Genomic DNA, 14043 nt, shown 5'->3' on the forward strand with positions numbered 1-14043 from the left:
CCTCTTAATCTCCATCTTCCTCATCCTTCCTCCCGGCCCCCATTTCTATATCTCTTGTATTCTCTACCCTGTGAACTCCTTCTGTCTTTTTGTGCAGCCACTGAATCTTTTGTTGAAAGACCTCCCTTGCTCCATCCCAGTACTGCATCTTTGCTTTGTGCATCCTTCCCTACCTCCTCCTCACCAGGCAGATGGTCTCAATAATTAATAATAATAGGATATCTGGAAAACTGATTAAAATGGCAGTTTCTTAGGAAAGGCAACCATTTTACAGTAAACCAAATATTCAATAGAGTGATGGCGGTGAGTACATCTGCAATAATATGGCCCTCCTGCATGTGAAAATAGCGCAATTACTATGTTTTTGTATGTATTGTTGCTTCATGATTGAAACGGCTACTCCACCTGGGATCACACTTTACTGTTATCCAAAGAGTTTAGCTATATCTTAGTAGGTTCTTTTTCTCAGTCTTGCAATTGAACTGTGGGCCCAGAACACTTTTACACATTAATGATGATGTCCAAAATTATGAATTAGAATTCTACATGTTAGTGGGACCATTGATATTGTTACCACAATAACCAAAGATTCTACAACACGCCTTTCTCACAATTTTTGCACTACTTTCTGTTTTTGGATGAACCAGTCTGATATTGCTGTATGTAATTAATAATCTTGTTTTCACTTTAAATCACTGTTAATTCTTACTAAGTCTTATACTTTTACAGTTTTGAACATTAATGGATCTTTTCCATTCACACCCGTAGTCATTAACTGACTGAGAAATTTTCATTGTGATATATGATTCTCACAGTTATAGTTTGTCTTGCATTTTATGTAGGTATTGGTAACTGACATTTCTCAATTTTAATTAATTGCTTCTATTGTAATTAATGAGGATAATGCAGTGTTAATAGATACTGTATATGTTATCTAATTTTGTAAAAGAAGACACCTACAATGCAAATACTTTTCTTCATTAATGAATTCTCACTTTTATTTCTCAGAGATTAATGTACAGGCCACATATTGCAAAATTTAAAATCAACAACATTAGGGGAAGGATACATTGCTATTCACCGTAAAAATGACATGTTGAGTTGCAGACAGGCACAACGAAGGAGTTCTTCAGAATAGAAAACACACACACACACACACACACACACACACACACACACACACACATTCACACAACCAAGCACACATCACACGCACACACACATGACCACCACCTCTGGCAACTCGGACCACAATGCAATTGTTACGTTGTGTGGCAATCTGGAGTGGGGCATGTATGGGGGAGGGTTAGCAGAGTATGAGAGGAGGAGAGAAAAGCACCACCTAGCGGAGTGTGCAAGGACTAGGTGGAGGCATGAGGAGACTACCAGGTGCAGCATCAGGAGGCTGTGCAGTGGGGGGTGGGGGAGAAAAGAAGCAGGGAAGGGGAAAGATTTGCTGGTGCATTGGCAGAGGGCGGCACACGGTGAGGATGAGGGGACGTGAATAGGAAAGAGGTGATAGTGTTGGGTGCAGGGTATGGGGACAGTTGGGTTACCATAGGTTGAGTCCAGGATAATTTTGGAAGTGGAGAATGTGTTGTAAGGATAAATTCCATCTTTGCAGTTCAGATAAGCTGGTGGTGAAGCTCGGACCTGAATGCAGCTGTCACATTGAGTGGCATTCTGGAGTGGTACGAGGAAGGGGAGGGATAGGAGGGTATGGGTGGGGAGAGAGAAGAGCACTGTCTGTGATGCTCACCCATGCAGCTCTTCTTCTTTCTCCCCCACATTTACTCTGCTATCCCTCCCCCTACGCTGCTCCACTTCATATTGCCACTCAATGTGACCATCGCATACTGATCGGAGCTGCGAGAGATGGCGGTCATGTGTGCATGATGTGTACTTGCTTGTGTGAATGTGTGTGTTTCTTATTTTTTGAAGAAGGGTTTGGCCAGAAGATGAATGTGTAACAGTCTTTTTAATGTGCCTGTCTGCAACTGAACATGACATCTTTATGGTGATTAGCAATCTGTCCTTTCCCTTATATTGTTAATATTCCAGCCTGGAGTTCCATTGCTTAAAAATTTAAAATCAGTTTGTTATGCTGATGTGATTTCTTTTGTGGCCATCCAACTGAACTGTCTCCGCAGGAACTGACACATCTCTTTACAACACAAAAAATATTCATTTACTTGAATTTTTGTAATAATAAGCAATGAACTCTGGACACAGATGGAAGCATCTTCCTGCAATACATGGCTGACCAATTGGCTGAAAGTTGTCCCAGCATCTGTACGTCACGAAAAATTGCCAGAAGACCCGTCATTGATGTCAAGACTCCATGTGATACACGAAACAATCATAAGGGACATTTACATTTTGTAGCATTTACAAAATATAGTTAATGTAATAAATTGTCAATAATTTATTGAACCAAATGCATTAAACTACTGTACCATGTATCATGGGAGCAGTGAAATTCATAGTGAACCAGCTTCCAAATTGAAACACTACAATACCTGAGCAGTAGAAGTAATTAGTCTTACTACTGGTGCTCTAGTTTATTATTATTATAATACAAAAGGTTTTGGGGTAAACAAATGATCAAATAATAACCTATGTCTTCTAATTCATGAAAGATTTCATTGCAAATGAAAGAATGAATTAATGTCATGAAGCAGAAGGGAAACATGCATTATTTAAGTCAATTAATATAGTAATTCTGACAAATTTATGTCATTGCAAGTAGTTGTAAATGGATACTTGTTGCTACCACTAAGTGATCATAATTTGTCATTTGTTCCCAGGTTGCAACACGTAGCTCACATGGGATGGAAGCTGATGTTTGGGGAGTTGGTTGCATGCTTTATACTCTCTTAGTTGGTAAACCACCATTTGATACAGCTGCTGTGAAAAGTACACTAACAAGAGTGGTGATGTCCAACTATGAGGTATTAATTGCCTTTTGTTTATTTATTCATTCCTTTTTCTTAATTACTTTAATTAATTTCTTGTTCTAGTCTTGAAACTGTTTCCAAGAAACCCAAAGTTTTTCTTCCCTCTACCCCCGTTCATACTTATAAAGCTTTGATTGGCATACATCACACAGTCTAAGTTCATTATTTCTGCCTGATTGTATTTGCAGAGTAACTCTGCTGTGGTTTGGACTCAACTTTGACACAGGTAAGTCATGGCCATTAATATGCTAGAAGTAATTATGACTTCCAGTATGCACATATTTGCAGATTTTAAATTCTCTTAGCAACACTGAAGATAATCAATTATCTCGGAACTTGTACAATCCAAATAAAATACATAAACAAAAAGTGACTGCTTGCAGATTTACTTCATTAGCAACAAACAATATGAGTGCCAGTTGTAAATAAGTGACTTGACTGTACAGAAACGTTGTTCCATCAGGATGCACAGAACTAATAAGTGCCTAGGACGAAAGGATTGAAAAGAGTCATAAAAAATCATAGAATCAATAACTTTATGTTCAAATCAATATGCAGCAACATTGGTGAAACTAGAGTATTGTCTCTGCCACCCAGCTGAATCGATGTCCTTGCTGAAAGAGATGTCATAAAGATTAAAGAGATTTTCATAGCAGCTGTAGAGCAACTCAGGTCATCTGCTCTAATTACAACACAACTCTGCTCTTTGGTTCTATTTTTTCATCCCGTAGGATAAAGTATTCCAGTTGTGTTTTGTAATACATAAAAAACAAACCCACTGTTTCATGAGTTGGAGTGAGAAACAATAGATCCTCTCCCTAGGCAGATTAGGGAACTTGAAAGGGAAATGAATAGCTTGATGTTACAATAGTAGGAATTAATTAAGTGCAATGGCTGGAAAAATGGTATTTCTGGTTCTGCGAGTACAGGGTTATCAACACAAAATGAAATTGTGATAACTCATAGTAGGACTAATAACGCAAAAAAAAAAAAAAAAAAAAGGAATTTGGGTAACCCACGTTGGATGGCATAATGAGAGTATTGGGATGTTTATGCTGCGGCCTCACTGCTCACTGCTGGTACACTGCATTTCCTTACTTGATGGGAGGAATGTTAAATTCATGCTGCATCTTCACTGTTGGCATATTTCTGGTCTTCACCTTCCTTTCACCACCAATCTTGTTTCCGGCCAGGAATCTTAATTCACTAATTGAGTGGATTACTTGCAGTGTATGAAGCAAAAACAACATTCCCTGCGTCGTATGATGAGGATAATAGTGGTTTGTTTACACCAAGTCATTATTGACAAGGAGAAAGGAGGAGTTGTAAGGATGCATCCTTTCAATGCATATCATCCACAATGCAGATACATTCAAGAGTTCTAACAGCTCAAAAATTATCCATAGCACTTTTTCGAACAGTTAACAAATCTCAAAACAAATTTTCCAGTTCATTTTAAATATTGATCCAGAACAGTTGAAGATATGAATCTTTGTCCCAATGTTATTAATTTAATTTCAGTGGAAGAGCGATTCACAGGCCTACTGACTCTGTGGTAATATTTCGTCAGTTTTTATCCATCTCTATCACAATGCGTTTTCCGTATTTTAAAGACTGTAAGACACACTTTTTTCTTCGAAAAGTTGTCTCCAAAATTCAAGTGTGTCTTATATTCGAAATTAATATAAAAATATCCAGTGTTTGATTTAAAATTCCCATCAGTCTTCAAAATGGCCACATATTTGATGCCGCAGGAAACCTATTGCTATCTGGCCACAATGGGTTCAGCTGACAGCAGCAGCACACCGATGTGACGAACATGAGTTGTGGGGATTCACAAGCTTGCTAACACATTCTCCCTCCCACCCTGCTGTCACAAACCCAGAACACTGTATCCTGTGAGGCATCATTGCAGTCTGTGGTGCCAATAAATGGGAAATAAAAGTAATTTGTGTTACCAGTAGCAGTTGCAATATTTTTGTTAGTAGCTAGTTTCATAATGGAAAAAAATAAAAGGTATTCATATGATGTGAGCTATAAATAGAAAGTAATAACATATGCAGAAGAACAGGGAAATGGAGAAGCTGAGCGGCATTTTGGTCCTCCACCAACAGAAAAAATAACCATTTGTGATTGATGGGCTAGTAAAGAAGAAGTGAAAAAAATGAAGAAAACTAACTGTACAAAAAGAAAACTGAATGCAAAATGACCAAAACTAGAATGGCATATTGAAGTGGATTCAAGGACACCGTCAAAATGACAATGGAATTAATACAGAAATGATTCAAATACACTCTCATAAGCTAGCACTACAGAGGAACTTGACAGACTTAAGGGTAGAGTTAGTTGGTTGTTGGTTGGTTATGAAACGTCATGGACTTAGCATGTGAAACAAAACCAATTTCCCCCCCTCCCAAATAATTTCGGGCATGTAGCTGGATCCTGTCGACATTCTTCCATGATATTTCGACCCAGAGACATCCAGCCATCTTCAGGTGAGTAGATAACTACTGAAGAGCCCAGATGCATTCACAATATTTATGCCAAATCTTGCACATGCGAAATGTGCTGGCGCCTTACAGCACATGCGTCAGGTGATAACATGCATCGGACAGCCGAGTTGTGTGTGCTGCCTCTGGTGGTGGAAGTAAGAGACCATCTAATCGTTGAGTATCGAAAGACCCTGTCAATTCTGCTGTGACTGGACAATTTTAATTATAAGATTCCAATTTTTTTCCAGTTAAAAGCCATTGTCACTTTATAAGATTATTGCCAAGACATTTTTCCACCTGTTCTTTGATAACTGCATCCCAAAAACTAGAAACTGGAGCTAAATTTTTGTCCTATTGTTTCCCATTGACTGTCCCATGAGAAATGGAAATAGCAAGCATTTACAAAATTCCTCATGAGCGTGGTGCCACAGATACACGCCAGACGACACAAACTGTCCAGTAATGTTGTACAGAACACGAAAGATGCATCTGTCTTCAGCTGTCATTAAAATCAGCAGTAGCAGGATGCTGTATTTCCATGGGACACTCAATGGAATACAATTGAACAAAAATTTTAGCACCAGTTTCTGGGATTCAGTAAATGAAGAATTGATGTTATCCAGTGACAGCAGAATGAGGCCAGCATACACAAATCAACTGTCGCACACATGTCATCACCTGACGCATGCGCCATAAGACACCAGCGCATTTCTCGTATGCTGGACTTGGCATAAATACCATCAATGCATCTGGTTTCTTCAGTAACTGTCCACTCGCCTGAAGATGGCTGGAAGTCTCTGGGCCAAAATATTGTGGCAGAATGTCGATGGTACCCAGATGCACACCTGAAAATTATTAGGAAAAGAAATACGCCAGGAAAATTTCAGAAGTTACAAAACCAAAATACACTCCTGGAAATTGAAATAAGAACACCATGAATTCATTGTCCCAGGAAGGGGAAACTTTATTGACACATTCCTGGGGTCAGATACATCACATGATCACACTGACAGAACCACAGGCACATAGACACAGGCAACAGAGCATGCACAATGTCGGCACTAGTACAGTGTATATCCACCTTTCGCAGCAATGCAGGCTGCTATTCTCCCATGGAGACGATCGTAGAGATGCTGGATGTAGTCCTGTGGAACGGCTTGCCATGCCATTTCCACCTGGCGCCTCAGTTGGACCAGCGTTCGTGCTGGACTTGCAGACCGCGTGAGACGACGCTTCATCCAGTCCCAAACATGCTCAATGGGGGACAGATCCGGAGATCTTGCTGGCCAGGGTAGTTGACTTACACCTTCTAGAGCACGTTGGGTGGCACGGGATACATGCGGACGTGCATTGTCCTGTTGGAACAGCAAGTTCCCTTGCCGGTCTAGGAATGGTAGAACGATGGGTTCGATGACGGTTTGGATGTACCGTGCACTATTCAGTGTCCCCTCGACGATCACCAGTGGTGTACGGCCAGTGTAGGAGATCGCTCCCCACACCATGATGCCGGGTGTTGGCCCTGTGTGCCTCGGTCGTATGCAGTCCTGATTGTGGCGCTCACCTGCACGGCGCCGAACACGCATACGACCATCATTGGCACCAAGGCAGAAGCGACTCTCATCGCTGAAGACGACACGTCTCCATTCGTCCCTCCATTCACGCCTGTCGCGACACCACTGGAGGCGGGCTGCACGATGTTGGGGCGTGAGCGGAAGACGGCCTAACGGTGTGCGGGACCGTAGCCCAGCTTCATGGAGACGGTTGCGAATGGTCCTCGCCGATACCCCAGGAGCAACAGTGTCCCTAATTTGCTGGGAAGTGGCGGTGCGGTCCCCTACGGCACTGCGTAGGATCCTACGGTCTTGGCGTGCATCCGTGCGTTGCTGCGGTCCGGTCCCAGGTCGACGGGCACGTGCACCTTCCACCGACCACTGGCGACAACATCGATGTACTGTGGAGACCTCACGCCCCACGTGTTGAGCAATTCGGCGGTACGTCCACCCGGCCTCCCGCATGCCCACTATACGCCCTCGCTCAAAGTCCGTCAACTGCACATACGGTTCACGTCCACGCTGTCGCGGCATGCTACCAGTGTTAAAGACTGCGATGGAGCTCCGTATGCCACAGCAAACTGGCTGACACTGACAGCGGCGGTGCACAAATGCTGCGCAGCTAGCGCCATTCGACGGCCAACACCGCGGTTCCTGGTGTGTCCGCTGTGCCGTGCGTGTGATCATTGCTTGTAGAGCCCTCTCGCAGTGTCCAGAGCAAGTATGGTGGGTCTGACACACCGGTGTCAATGTGTTCTTTTTTCAATTTCCAGGAGTGTATCTCAGAAAATGCAACAAGAGTATAAAGAGAAAACTTATCTTATTCAGAACTTAAAGAAAACCAGTGTGGAACTGGCTTTGCAGTCTAATATAATAAATGGTAAAATTGCAGTTTTTTTAAAAAAAATTGCTTAAAAATTAAGGTATGTCTTATAGTTTGTAAAATACGGTAGCTTTCCGCTCTTATTAACTCATGCACAGTGTTTTGTCAGTAACCTCTGTCTTGTATATTACTCATCTTCCACCCTTGAACTTTCACGTTTTCAAATATTGTCTGGTGCAGTCCCCAACAATCATTCTTTCCTTCTCATCCTGTCCAGTAAGTCTCCCCTGACCTGAGGTTCTGCACAATTTTTCCAAACTCTCCCCATTTCCTACACTTCATCAGTCCTTTTCCTTCACCCCTACTCCTTCCCCTTCAATCCTCCTGCCAGAAGAGGCGGCCACTGGTTCTGAAAGCTTGCAGATTTCCGTATATTTACATGTGTGTTCTCCTGATGCCGCTTGGTGAGTAGATTTTTTATCTATCAAATTACAAATTATATCTTCATGTACTTCTCTGCTACTCATAGATTTCAGAGCTGATATTCTGTCAAAGAAAAGAAAATGACAAATCAGGTGAAACAGAGAAACCGATTTCCAAAAAAATATATTATCTATCATGAAGCAGTTGAGATGATATGATGATCGGTATGTGTCTGGTCCCAGATAGCTTTGTCTGTTAACAGCTGAAATAAGTACCTGTTAAATATCATCACTTGTAGTTATTGCTCTTGAAATTATCTCATAAAATCACAATGATGCATATGGTGGTTTTATAGGTAGGAAACTGGAAAAATGCAATCAGTCTACTGAGGAGAGGATCCAAACAGGAGTATCAGCATACACTGAATGTATACAAAGAAAGGCGGCACCAATGGCGACAAATTTGATCCACAAGAGTGTGTCGTGGGAATTCAGAAAAGCTTGAGGTGGCAAATGCTTAAAAATAAACACAAACTCTCTCTCAAAAGACTACTTACAAAGTTTCAAGTACCAGCATTAAGAGATGAATTGTGGAATATCGTACAACCCACTATGTATTGCAGTTGCAGTGATCCCAAAGACAAGGTCAATCTAATTGCAACATGCACAGAGGTGTTTAACAAGTCGTTTTTCCCATGCTCTATATGTTTATGGAATGGGAAGAAATTTCAATTTGTGATACTGTTGGAAACACTCTCTGTCATGTACTGGGTGAGCACAAAGTCTTGCCTTGATTATAAAAATTTATAACAAAATAATCGTTTAACGTAATAAGTTACGTAGGTAAAACTGCAGTTTTTTTAAAAAAATTGCTTAAAAATTAAGGTATGTCTTATAGTTTGTAAAATACGGTAGCTTTCCGCTCTTATTAACTCATGCACAGTGTTTAGTCAGTAACCTCTGTCTTGCATATTACTCATCTTCCACCCTTGAACTTCCACGTTTTCAAATATTGTCTGGTGCAGTCCCCAACAATCATTCTTTCCTTCTCATCCTGTCCAGTAAGTCTCCCCTGACCTGAGGTTCTGCACAATTTTTCCAAACTCTCCCCATTTCCTACACTTCATCAGTCCTTTTCCTTCACCCCTACTCCTTCCCCTTCAATCCTCCTGCCAGAAGAGGCGGCCACTGGTTCTGAAAGCTTGCAGATTTCCGTATATTTACATGTGTGTTCTCCTGATGCCGCTTGGTGGGTAGATTTTTTATCTATCAAATTACAAATTATATCTTCATGTACTTCTCTGCCACTCATAGATTTCAGAGCTGATATTCTGTCAAAGAAAAGAAAATGACAAATCAGGTGAAACAGAGAAACCGATTTCCAAAAAAATATATTATCTATCATGAAGCAGTTGAGATGATATGATGATCGGTATGTGTCTGGTCCCAGATAGCTTTGTCCGTTAACAGCTGACAGTGTGACTAATAGATGGCGCGCTAGTGCTCCACAACACCGACACGGTCTGTTAGGTCATGTTAGTTGCTGGCGAAATGGCATCGAAGCAGGAGAAAGCACAATGTGTGCTTTGGTTTCACGAAACAAAATCGCCCATCAGTGTTCAGCGTAAATTTTGGGCTTCTTCTGGATTAAGCTCTCCTGACATAAAATCAATAAAGCGATGGTATGCAAAGTTTAACGAAGCAGGCAGTGTTGAAGATCATCCTCAAAGTGACAGGCCTTGGTTGAGTGATGCAACTGTTGATCGTGTTCACCAATCATTTCAACAGAGTCCCTCTATATCAACTCATCAAGCATCACGTGAACTTCAAATACCACAAGCAAGTGTGGTGAAGATTCTTCATGAAAGGGTTAGGTTGCATGCTTACAAAGTGCAAATTGTCCAGGCCTTGCAACCGAGTGATTTGCTGTCATGTGCTGAATTTGCAACTGAGATTCTCAACAGGATTGATGGTGCTAACGATTACTTAAATCACGTAAGCTTTACCAATTAATCCGCCTTTAATGTCAGTGGAATGGTAAATAGGCATAATGACTGTATGTGGAGTTCAGAGTCTCCACATGCGGAAAAATTCGTTACCGTATTTAGTCGAATCTAAGCCGCACCTGAAAAATGAGACTCGAAAGCAAGGAAAAAAAATTTTCCCGAATCTGAGCCGCACCTGAAATTTGAGACTCGAAATTCAAGAGGAGAGAAAAGTTTTAGGCCGCATCTCCAAATCGAAACAAAGTTGGTCCATTGTAATATGAGACACAATTTAGGTCAAATGAATGATGATACAGCTACAGTAGTTTGGTTCGAGTTGTAAGCTTAGCAGTTAAGCTTTGCCAGGCAGCCATTGCTATGCGTCAGACGCTCTGTCCGTATTTATGCAGATACCCTTCCTTTTTCCCGTGCTTTGTCTGGTTTGAATCGATTGCTTATTTTTCTTTGATCTGATAAGTGCCGTTCTCTTTGTTATAGGTGTTTACGTCACTCTAAGCTGAAAATGCATTACTGTACTGTGTCACGCATTGTTCGTCACATTCTGGTAATGAGTGTTCACGGCCTGTCGCCGCTCGCTGCATGTCTTGCTTTTATGCACGCTGCTGCCGTTTATTTAAAAAAAAAGAAAAAAAGAGGTGGGGGGGGGGGGAATCGTCTCATTGGCAAAACAATGGCAAGAGACTGCTATTTGTTGTTACTTACACCGCTGCTTTCTTTGATAATGATCAACAAGAATCAAATAATCGACTGCGTATGGTAGAAGATTTTCTGAACGAGAGTTTAGCGAAAATTTTTCTCCGTTTGAAAATCTTTGCAGATGCCTTATTAGTACATTACATTCTGCACAGAAATTAGAGTCATCTTAGATTTATAAATCTAGTCAATTGCCGTGCTTCATTTCTGACTGTATCACAATTAGGCTTAAGAATAATACAAATATAAATGTGACATGATATGTATATTCTTCCGCGTTTGCTGTTGTCTCACTCTAGTTTCGTAATTTATTAGGCAGACAGGATTTAAATGAGATAGCAGCAAACACGAAAGAATACATGGCAAAATGTTTTATATTTGTGTGGTGAAGAGAATACTGCATGTGATTCACAATTCATAAAAGTTCCTATTAGCAACCACCTCTTCTCACGGGTAGGAAAAAATTCAGAACCTAGAGTTGGCCATATTGACAAACCAAGACCATCTACAAGATGTATTGTAGGTGGTCTTGTGATAAACATCCCAAACAGTCTTGCCAGTCGGATTTTCGTAGTACATTGAAATGCTGCTACATTAGAAGATGAACAATACAGAATTTGTATTTACTTTGTTGGATAATGTATGAAAATGCAGTGATCGAAACTCGGGGCGGAGAAAAAAGCTCGTCTTCCACTTTTTTAAAAAAAATTTATTTACTGACGCAGAGATTTTGGCGCCAGTATTTATCTTTGTGCCTGCAAAGCATGCCTGTGTAGTGCTACATATATTCGACGTCAGAAGTTAGTTGTGGCGGCACCTACCAACATTTTTCAGAACTTCCGCTTACTTTGCACTCAATTCTAAGCCGCAGGCAGTTTTTTCGATTAAAAAACCGGAAAAAAAGTGCGGCTTAGATTCGAGTAAATACGATACCTCTAACATTTACTTAGACGTTTTGCAACACTTCATTGCCCCACAGTTAAAAGAATATCAGCCATGGATAATTTTCCAGCGAGATTGAGCACCCCCTCCCTCCGGACTTTGATAGTATGTGATTTCCTGGATGAAACATTTCTGGATTGGTGGATTGGAAGGAAAGGTCCAACACCCTGGCCATCCTGCTCTCCAGAAATTACGCCCCTTGACTTTTTTTTCTGGGGCTATATCAAGGACAGAGTCTTTGTCACACCAGTTGCTGACATCAACGAAATGAAGGCTAGGATACAAGCTGCTGTGGGTACTGTGACAGAGCACGTTACAAAACACCTGGCGGGAACTGGAATACCGCCTCGACATTCTCCGAGCTACCAAGGGAGCACACATTGAGGTTTATTAATGTAAGTGGTCTTAAAGGGGAGGGAGGAGGGGGGGGGATGACAACTAGTAACACTAACCTATGTAGCAGCATCAAATGTAAATTGTTACTTCTAACAGTTATTGTGTAATAAATTGGTTATAATCAGGGCAAGACTTTGTGCTCACCCTGTACTTCTCAGTGGTTTGAAGAGTATGAAAATAGATGGAGATATAGAAGTAGACATAAGGTGAAGGTCTATAAACAATGGCACTGCTAAGTAACCTTGAAACATCCAACCACAGCACACGTTTCAGGACTGACAGCAGTAGTTGCTGCTCCAAACACAAATCATCTTGATATCCTCACCAGCGAGGATTGTAGCAAGCAGCACAGTGCTCAGCGGTGGTGCAGGTTAAATGCGCCAGTAAGGCTCAGTGGGTTTGACTGATCAGTGCCAGGCCATGCTGGTGAGCAGGGAGGTTGCAGCATAAAAGCACTCTTATTGTAGTCAAAATAGACACAAAGCTAATACCCAACACAGTAGTGCAAGGTTGTTGATGTTTCAAAGGAAGTTGACTGGACCAAGAGAAAGGAATGCAATAGAAGATGAATTGGTAACTGTGACAGGTGACTTAGTGAAGATGGCAGTGGATAAACTAGTCAAAAGACAAGGAGTGGTAGAAATCCATAGAGACTGAATTTAATTGACAAAATATATAAAAATGCAGCAAGTGAACTAGGTGAAAGGAATTTGCTAATGTGTAAAAATGAGACAGCCAGAAAATGAAAAATGATAAAACAGAAATGGCAAGAAAATAAATTCAAAGCTTTAAAATGTGTCTGGCTATGGGAAAGATAGATAGCTTTATCAAGGAAAATCAAAGAAGCCTTTGAAGAAAAAAGAAGGAACTGTGTGAATATCATGAGCTCATATGACAAGCCAGTACTAAGCAGAGAAGGAAAACCTTGATACGTAGAATGCATAAATAGAAGGCTATACAAAGGAAACAAATGTGAAGACAGTATTATGGAAAGGAAAGTGGAAGTAAATCAAGATGAGAAGGGAGAGATAATACCCCATCAGGAATCTGACAGTGTACTGGAAGTCCTAAGTCAAAACAAGGCACCTGGAAAAGATGACATTCCCTCAGAACTACTGAAATCAACAGGAGCAGCAACTGTGACAAAACTATTCCACCTGGAATGCAAGCTGTATGAGACAATCGAAATACTCATAGACTTCAAGAGGATTGTAACAATTCCAGTACCAAAGAAAGCAGGTGCAGATTAAGACTATATTATATTCAATTCAGTTTTCGTTCCATTGACCCAAAAATGAAACAATTCTCTTGGGTGTGGAACAAGTCAGAAAATAAAACATAAAACATTTGAATATAATATCCACTATCCAGATCATTTGTCAGGGGATTGTCAAAACAGGTGGATACATTACAGTAAACTGGAATTCCTAATATTTACAGAATTAATTCACTGTCAGAATGAAACATAGTGTGTAACACATACACAAAATACCTCATCTTGACTGTTGTGACCAAGTGGGTATTTTGACTGTGACCCAGTGCTGCCAAAACTGAAATCTAACAGACATTTTTACTTAAGCTGGTCTAATGGCCCCTGTTAAGATATTCATCTATAGAGTAGAAGGAGTTGCCTGTCAAAAGGTCTTTCAAACTCTGTTTAAACTGTGCTTTATCTGAAACCAAGTTTTTAGTGGTTTCTGGCAATTTATTGAAAATGTGTGTTCCAGAATGTTGGACCCCTTTTTGGACCAAGGTAAGTGAT

The 14043-nt window shown here is 40.8% G+C and overlaps 1 protein-coding gene across 2 annotated transcripts in view; it reads left to right on the plus strand.

The window, feature by feature from the left end:
* The window catches only part of LOC126252889 (serine/threonine-protein kinase PLK4), a 245329-nt gene that overhangs the window by 118117 nt on the left and 113169 nt on the right, over window positions 1–14043 (plus strand). For both annotated transcript variants that reach the window (XM_049953858.1, XM_049953859.1), the window contains one exon: window positions 2808–2951. In XM_049953858.1, the coding sequence (XP_049809815.1) occupies window positions 2808–2951 (144 nt within the window). The remainder of the gene's footprint in view (window positions 1–2807; window positions 2952–14043) is intronic.

The sequence above is a fragment of the Schistocerca nitens genome, chromosome 4 (genome assembly GCF_023898315.1).
Source record: "Schistocerca nitens isolate TAMUIC-IGC-003100 chromosome 4, iqSchNite1.1, whole genome shotgun sequence".
NCBI lineage: Eukaryota > Metazoa > Arthropoda > Insecta > Orthoptera > Acrididae > Schistocerca > Schistocerca nitens.